Below are 8,642 nucleotides of genomic sequence, written 5' to 3'. Positions count from 1 at the left end.
CACTTTGGCTATAGGATCAACTGGTTTTGATTTCAAACACGACAACACGATGTAGAGGCAGTTCATCGGATTCAAGGACACTCAGAAAGCCAAGTCTAAGATGTTGGGCGCAACAAGCAATTCGGTGATGAAGAAACGCCGCAAAAGCGAGGATTCTGTGGTGTTCAATTAATAATTTCAACACACAAAATAGCATAGTCGGACTGCATTTACTTGTGCAGTGCTCTTGTTACATATAATGTCGGCGACAAAAAACTCCAGGGCGCACGAAAAGCGATATAGGCATGCAGGTATCACGTCCATAAAAATTACTTCACAACCCAACCTTCGCCACAACTGTGGTCTCGGGCAATCGGCTAATAACACAACTAGAAGCTTCGAATGCTTTTATGTGTCCTAGAGATTTCTGTCCCTCGTGGTATAGCTCAATGTTCCATGCCGATTCCTTCCCGTTTAATCGCTATAAAGCTGAAATTGATTTAGAACCGTTTGTTGCGTTGATGCAGGCGGCACATGAAAAGTATTTTTCATGAACATGTCTCATGTACACAGGGAGGTCGCATCTGCCGCAGAATTTTTGTTTTGTGAGTTGCACTCTAGTAGAAATCTCCAAAAATAATTTATATAAGATGCACCAGTAAGGTATTAGGTAAGCCTGTGTCCTCACACCACATGTAGTGATCGGCGTTCCCGAGGTATTGACAAATTTTAGTCCACTGAGGGAGCACTTTCTCAGGAGTGGTACTTGGCACAAAGGCAGATAACTGCGCTGGTCCGTGAGTAAACTCGCAGCGATGATGAGCAAACATTTTAAAGCGATGACATTTTTGAAAGCATGTTTCTCATAACCGCAGCAGAGCCCGCAATGACGTCACATTTATGACAGCGCGGCTTTGTGTAAAACATAGTTATGCGATCAAGATAACGCTAACACACGTGGTAGTTGAGCGCAGATGTCAGTATTTCGTGCTCCTGAAGGTCACGAGGCGGTACACTGTCGAGTAGTGAATTGTTTGACGCAGTTCATTGCTGCTCATTTTGGGTACTCCATTTCTCCACCACCGTTGCCTGGATAGGGCGGAGGTCCTCCCTGGATCACGTATGTCGTGGTCACCTGCAGGTTCCGAAGGCACGGGAGAAAACCATCAGTGGCGTCAGGTATGAAATCTTATCTACGAAATCGTATCTATGAAATCTTATGTACGAAAGCGTAACTATGAAACCATACTTATGAACCAAGTATGAAAGTATGATATGAACTAGAGATTTCAGAACGCGCAAGCAGCACAGGTTGCTACACCTTACCCTTTTTTAAAATATGTTCTGTTATTTTTACAATCCGTTGTCACAGTTAGCACCCAACTGACCACACCGCTATGGTTAACTTTGCCGCCGTAGTGGCTGAGTGGTTAGCGCGCTCAACTACTGAACCTGAGGACGAGGGTTAGCTCTCAGCTGCGGTGGTCGCATTTCGATGTTGGCGAAATGCTAAAGATTCGTCTTCCGTGCGATGTCAGTGCACGTCAAAGAACCCCAGGTGGTCTAAATTACCTGCAGCCCTACAGACCTCCACTACAACGTTCCTGATAGCCTGAATCGCTTTGGGATATCATGCACCGGAAACCATAAACCGATTATGCTGAATTTTGCAAACTCTTACTTTTCAATGTTGGCTCTCCCTGAATACGGATTATAAATATAGCATACATGTAGTCTTTAGTGCTGATTATTTTTGTATTATTGTGAAACGCCAGTCCTAACACCGGGATTCCCTTCCTAGCTCCTTCATACTGTACTCCTGTTGTTATTAGCTTCTCGCTTTTCCAACTTTCCTATCGTCTGATATTGCAGTCCAATACACCTAAATGGAGTCTGCCCTGTTTTTTGTTTTCTTTTATCTTTATGCTTGTATATCCTAAACAGCTGCTTTGTTGGTATGCATCTCTTGCAGAGTGTCCCGCATCTTTTCCTAGTATATTTTCCTTTTTTGTCTTGGAATGTGTTCTTAGCTATTATATATTTTGGCCATCTCCAACAAGCTCTAGGAGGCTTTCACAGACCCGCCTTATTGTGATGTTATTTGCAATCTGTGCAAAATATTATCATTATTAGCATGCCGATATTCCGCACGATATACAGCTCTACAATTTTTTTTAGCAATATGACAGAAGCGTCGACCAACCGTCGTTCAGCGTCCAACGAATCATCGCAGTAGAGAAACGGACCAACTGGGTCGCAAGCAGAGCTCTCAGGCAACACAAGTTAGAAATATGAATGAATTAATGCTTATTGCAGCAAAAAGAGAGGGTGTTGTAAACTCCGTTTCAAAAATTTACTAGTCACTTTGCCACTTTGCCAGGTCATGAGTTCAGCAGGTGTTGCGCCGAACGACAGCCTGGTTGATGCTGCCGTGTTAACAGTATAAAACTGGAGCGCTGTACTTCACTCTCTCGATGTCGTTTTTGGTATCGCCGTCCAGTAAGAGGTACTAGGACGCGACTGCCTGCCGGTATGAAGTGGGAAGACAATACCTGTGGTTTCGCGCAGGCCCTGCAGATGCAGACGCAGAGGGCGATGATGCAGACCACTCCAAGGAGGGGCACAATGACGATGACGGCAATGAGCCACCCGGCGAGTACAGTGGCTTCATCGGTGACTGCAAATGGCCGCCACAACAGATGTAAGTAACTCTGATCCCTTACATAGCAGACAAACTCTCACAAAGTCGGACAGCCGAAAAGCCGGACTAGCCCATGACCGTAGTGATAATCTGAATCGCTTCTGACGAAGGACCACAGTGTTTAAACCTGACGCTGGTTAGAGCGTACGAGTCTTGAGTCGAACTCTTCACTGGGGAGTGAAACACGAACCACCTTTGCAGGTTGAGCTGTTCGAAACTGGGTTTGCCCCCGAAGGGGCTCAGCGGGGTTTGCGGAGCCTCCTCTAAGCACACACCCCTGAAGAAGCCGAGCGCCGGGCCGGGGGTGGCTTGTACCCATTTTTATCGGTGGGTGTCCGGCGGTGGGTTTCGAGCCAACCACCTCCCGCAGCCGAGGCGGACGCCCAGACCACTAGGCCACGACTGCGGTGGCCGACGGTGGCAGACGCGGTGCTCAAGTCAAGTGCTAAGCGTTCGAGGGAAGGTGGACTGGTTTGGTAATCTCTACAGACCGATTTGCTATGACGTCACAGTACCACGGCGTTCGTGGTGCATGTTTCGTGAGCGCGCCGTAATTTATTCGCTCGCCACCATACTCCGAATAACTCAGAATTACATTCAAGGTTGCTCTCAACGTTGCAAGAAGTTGCGACTGAAAATTTTGTGCATTTTAGTGCGCCCGCATTTGGGTAGTCATGTTGGAAAACTCGCCAGATTTCACAGTAAGGAAATTCCCTGATTGGTTGAAAGGGTTCGGGGCGTCACCAAAACCACCAAATTTGAAAATCTCAGGACTAGAATGTTCGAGCACCTTCCATCGGTTTATGATATGGGATTACACTGACCCCATACACACCAACTTCACTACTCCACCCTAATTCATCCTCTAATACAGCTGAATTTCATTTTCTGGGGTGAGCATACTTCCATGTTTTGGGGGGTTCTTTGGAATATTTGGGTGGCTGGGCCGAGTTCCAAATGGTATCGCATTTTCTTCTTTGAGAATGTGGTTACGAAGGCTCAAAGTTGTTTCATCAGCCTTTACATAGGCACTGTTCTGCTCCAAAATTAAACAAAAAATTTGCGCGTGCTAGTCTCCCGTTTAGATTATTCTTTCTTGCTAATTGAGCCCTAATTTCTTAATCCTCGGTTCCTAGGCTGAAAGGAACCGATGATTAGACAGGTGGAGGGCTGACAGAGTATAGAATTCTTCACTGCGAGCTATCGTCGGCTTAGTCGTGTGAATCTCGGTCTTCTCGCTTCCGTACAATAACACTGATGTGAGTGGTGATCTTCTCTTGACAAGCCTCAGTTGCTTTTGCGCCATTAAAATCAATATAACTAACTGAAGACATTGTTCACCCCAACGGAGACCGGTCACATAAAGAGGATTTCCGCCTTGTTCAAAATTCCTTCATGATTCTGATCTCTACTCTGGATGGTCAGAGATGCAGTTGATGGGTATCGTGGGTTATTGCATGCGTGGCGATCTAGATCAGCCATGTCACAGACTTGTGCCTAAAATTCTCGAGCTTAATTAACACCGAATATTGATACGATGGAGCAATTATGGGCAGAATAATTGCAGCGTTATTCCTACTGATAACGCTCAACAACGCGAACTGAACTCCACTCTTGTCGGTGTGTTTGCTGTTTCTCTGAGGCCTTTTTGACTTTGAGTGCGAAAATTCAGCTGTCGCATTTTGCGCCATTCTGACGGAACGACTCTGTTTTGTTTTGTTTAAGCGAAGTAACGAAAATGCTGTCAAGGTTTGATGTGCTTTTAAGTTCCTAAAAAGTTAAAAAGTCTCGCACGACCCAAACAAAGATGGCTACCATATAAAGGTCCACGGCAGCCCTTTCGCTTATTGCCGTCCTTTGAATTGTGGTGTGGAATCACGGTGCATTCTTCAAGGCGAGGTGACTCGCGTCCAATTAGCGACCTCATCCTAATCGAACTGAAAAAGACTAAGAAGATAAGACTAACTTGATGCACAATTTACGTCCACCCTTCTAATTAGCTCATTGCCTTATCATCGTAAAAATGAGACTGTCCAGGGCCACTGCAGGATAAAGGCCTCTTCAATATCCATCCAATAAACCCAGTCCTCTTGCCAGCTGCGGCCAACCTATCCCCGCAAACTTCCTTATCCCGTCCGCCTACCTAGCTTTCTGACCCTTGCTGCTACGCTTGCCTTCTCTTGGAATCCAGTTCGTTACCGTTAACGACAATATGTCACCGGCCCCCATCGCTCATCGCCCAGTATTCTTCATTACTTCGACCCACTCTTGCTTACGCCGTCACATTGACGTATGGCCATGCTGAGCGAGGCACTATCAGTCATTCGAAAGCTCAGCTGTGTTAGCCTGATGACTTACTCTTTGAAGTAAACCATCAAATATAGCAACGTAAAAACAGCTGCAGCTAGTATCGAAAGCTTCAGGACAAGTTCAGTTGTCAATCACGGCGCGCGTTCAACACGAAACTGCTATCACAGCACGATCATGTGACATTAATTCGTCGATTACAACGGAAGCTGGGGATTACTAGGAAAGCATTCACAACCCTCCTGTCACAAACTCACCCTACAATATACCTTAAATCCTCGAGCTACATCTGAATATTCCGCCGGGAAACGACAAATTGACGTTGTACGGATGTTTTAGCTGACACACAAAATGGAATGCAGCGAACCTCTTTCGGAGTTCGCTTTTCCGTTTTTTGTCCATCATGCGACAGCGTCATGACAAGTCGAGAGTAGAGATGTTGTTTTACAGCACACGTATGTAGCAAAACTAGAGCGCGTTACTATGCCGGACCTAAACCGGCGGTTTGTCACTCAGGCCACTACGTCTCTAGGAATGATCTGTGGTCGCGAATACCCCAAAGCTTTGAGTCACTATCCATGGTAAAACAGCGCGGAAAAAACACGAGGACAGAACAAACACGACGACTCGAGCGCTGTGTACGGCAGATCCTTCTTGAATGGCCGGGGGAAGGCTGCAACCATCCGCACATGCGCTGAACTTCCACGGGGCACGAGTGATGGTTGGCATGCCAGGACATGGTCCTAGCGTTACAAATGCAAATGGCTATGATCGAGACTAACATGGCGGGACTATTATGGTTGACACACGAAGAAAAGACGGAGCACAGGGAACTAGAAATGACATTTAGAAGTACGGAAAGCTGAGCAAGTTGGTTACTATTATCCATGGTAAACCAGCGCGGAAACAACACGAGGACGGAACAAACACGACGACACGAGCCGTCGTGTCGTCGTGTTTGTTCCGTCCTCGTGTTTTTTCAGCGCTGTTTTACCATGGATAATAGTAACCAACTTGCTCAGCTTTCCATACTTCTTGAGTCACGTTTGCCCCTTAACATAGATCCCATACTTTGTGCTCAGCAGGGCAATGCCATAACCATTGAATCACAGTGGTGAGTCGTTGCCTGGAAGAAAGCTTTGCTAAGGTTTGCTTACCTACTTGCTCGTTCTTGATTTCAAATGCGTCGTCCCATATCTCCATCAGGCCGTTCGAAGCGGCTAGCTTCGATCGGGACTCGGTGCTTCGCACTGTGCTGGCTGCCTCCGGCAGCTTTGCACAACAAGCACTGCGGATGACGCATATCACTGCGAGAGTTACTGCTAGCGCGAACCTTGCTAGCCGTGTCATTTTGCGGTCTTGCTCAAGCAACGAGGAAGTGGCCGAATATGGCGGTCTTCAACAGCACTACGGCTGAAAAGGAACGTCAATGCAAAGGTCTTAGAGCAAGTTGTCGATATTTAGATGAGGGATTAATTACTCACTATTATACCCCCAAGTGTAGCCATAAGGCTACAAAGGAAAGCTACACAGCTTGCACAAAAATTTTGTAGTTGAAGAAAAATTCGTTTTGGTCCAGACTTTGAATCTGCAGGGCAACTGCCAGTCCGGGATGGTCGCTCTATTAACTGGCCTGACCAGGACGCTTAGCAGACGGTAGGGCGAGAGTGATTTGGTGAACAACTCGAACGGGGAATGGTGTTGATCCAATGTTTTAGGGGAATTCCTCAATGTGTAGTAGATTTGTAATAAGGGAGTAATTACTCAATAGCACCCACCCAAGCGCAGCTTTAAGGAGACAAAGAAAAGCTACAGAGCTCTTACTGAAATCACGTATTCGAAAAAAGTTCGTGTTGGTCCGGCGTTTAAACCCAATACCTTTATTTCCCTACCTTTTAGCTGTCCTTATATGGGTAGCGTTTGAGCCACACCAAACAAATGTAAGAAATACAGAAATCGCGTCTATGTCTGCATGCTTAATGATCTCTTAAAGCAGTCTTGTTGAACTGTAACGGTGTTTCATTATCTCACCACGTGTGGCGGTTTTTTCGCGGTTTCATTATCTCGTCATCTGTGGTCGCCTAGAATGAAAAAGGCACCGTTCGCCAGTTTCTTTTCATAGGATAAGAAAGAACTGAATGCTGCGACATTTCAAAATACTTGCCACGGACAGCACGTTTGGAATGTCGTGACTAACGTAGTAGAGCGTGAAATAAGAAACTAAACGTCACTGAAAGTACAGTGGTCTCTCGATAGGGCGAACTCGAGGAAGAGCGTAAATTATGGTTTTTAGGATGATGAATTCAAATTAACGGCGGGCAGCCTTTTTAACATGCTTGATATTGTGTTGACTAAAGCGGCAATTCGAAGAAACCGGATGTTCGAATTAAGCTGGTGCGGACTAGCTTCATTTCAAATACACTTTGTGATTGCAGACTTTCTAAAAAGCCCTTCTCCTCTTGGGCTTGTAAGACAGCAACGATAGATTTGCAATCAGATTGGCAGGACACATTATGGGCGATTTCTGGAGGCGTACTTACATTCAGCAGAAACTTCAGTGTATTCTGAATCAGTACTCGTTTCTGTCAACTAGGTTCGCTCGCGGAACGGAAGAGAAGCGAGAATGGAGGTCCGCGTAGAAGTCGTGATAGTCAGAGCAACGCCCACATGTCCCCACACAGATACTGCATGGATTATCAATTTTTATCATTTTTCTGTTGTTTGCCGCTTTCTTATCTTTGGGGTAACGAGTGAGAGAGAAAGATAAGTAACATCCGCGGCTGCTAGTATGGGTGCTTTATACAGCGCGTCTTCTAATACATGCGGGTGCATAAAGGCTTGCCGTCTTGGTCCCATGGAGTGAGTTTCGATAGCCACTAACAGCGTCTTCTTTTCTTTATCATCATCATCATCATTTATTTTCTCTTAAAGGCCCCAATGGGGCATTACATAAGGGGGGGGGGACAAATGGTAATAACGGGTCACAAAGATAGAACACAAATATAAATGGCAAGCACAAATAAACACAGTAAACGCATTGAAATTACCAAGACAATGTGTGAGGAAGTTTTCCTTAGTTTCGCCGCATCGCATGGGCGGCAGTAGTATTATGTCTTTTGCAGCATAAATCTCAGTGGCGCCACCATTTCGGTATTACTGGATCAACTTTTGACTAATGCGAATTAAGCACTCATGCTCTTCAATCCGGACGCTTCTTCAGGGGCATGTCGCCCCGTTGATGGCCTGTGCTTTATAGTAGATTATTCCCCTCCTTTGACGGGGATGTCTAGCTGTCGCTGCAAGAGCGTCGCCGTGCGCCCAGGGCATTAATCTACTGCGATAGCACTAACAGCAGTACATGGCAAAAATGACGGTGTTTTATTTGTGAAGCGCGCACTTTCCAGAAGCAGCACCTCCCCGCACTATCCCCCTACACTCTAAACATAAAGGAGTACAAAAGGAGTAAGCTGTCTTCTACTACACCCTCTTTTATAAAAGGGAGTGAGTTAGAGGATAGCTCACTCCCTATTTACTCCCATATGTGCGCATTCGCGTATAAAGTGTAGCCACGGGACTGCCCATCCACCCAATGCCATTCTTGATCCGCCTCAACAAAGGTCGTAAGTCTTGCGTTACACAGTGGCAACCGTTGGTC

The 8,642-nt window shown here is 46.1% G+C and overlaps 1 protein-coding gene across 1 annotated transcript; it reads right to left on the bottom strand.

Moving 5' to 3' along the window:
- Window positions 1-942: 942 nt before the first annotated feature.
- Window positions 943-7,684, bottom strand: LOC144109976 (uncharacterized). Its single transcript, XM_077642780.1, has 4 exons — window positions 7,528-7,684; window positions 6,145-6,400; window positions 2,532-2,656; window positions 943-1,114 (listed from the first exon to the last, which is right to left on the bottom strand). The coding sequence occupies exons 2-4, from the start codon at window positions 6,335-6,337 to the stop codon at window positions 1,034-1,036; spliced, it is 399 nt and encodes a 132-aa protein (XP_077498906.1). The 5' UTR covers window positions 6,338-6,400; window positions 7,528-7,684; the 3' UTR covers window positions 943-1,033.
- Window positions 7,685-8,642: the final 958 nt, after the last annotated feature.

The sequence above is a fragment of the Amblyomma americanum genome, chromosome 11, assembly GCF_052857255.1.
Source record: "Amblyomma americanum isolate KBUSLIRL-KWMA chromosome 11, ASM5285725v1, whole genome shotgun sequence".
In the NCBI taxonomy this organism is placed as follows: Eukaryota; Metazoa; Arthropoda; class Arachnida; order Ixodida; family Ixodidae; genus Amblyomma; species Amblyomma americanum.
The sequence above is the reverse complement of the archived record's forward strand: the minus strand, read 5'-3'. Positions and strand labels throughout refer to the sequence as shown.

What these genes read in the sequence shown, in the direction of transcription:
- LOC144109976 (XM_077642780.1), bottom strand. Translation starts at nt 6,337, where the DNA reads ATGACACGGCTAGCAAGGTTCGCGCTAGCAGTAACTCTCGCAGTGATA. An exon ending in AATCAAGAACGAGCAAGTAG is followed by an intron (nt 2,657 to 6,144) that starts GTAAGCAAACCT and finishes GGCCATTTGCAG; the next exon opens with TCACCGATGAAGCCACTGTA. An exon ending in GGGCCTGCGCGAAACCACAG is followed by an intron (nt 1,115 to 2,531) that starts GTATTGTCTTCC and finishes CGGAACCTGCAG; the next exon opens with GTGACCACGACATACGTGAT.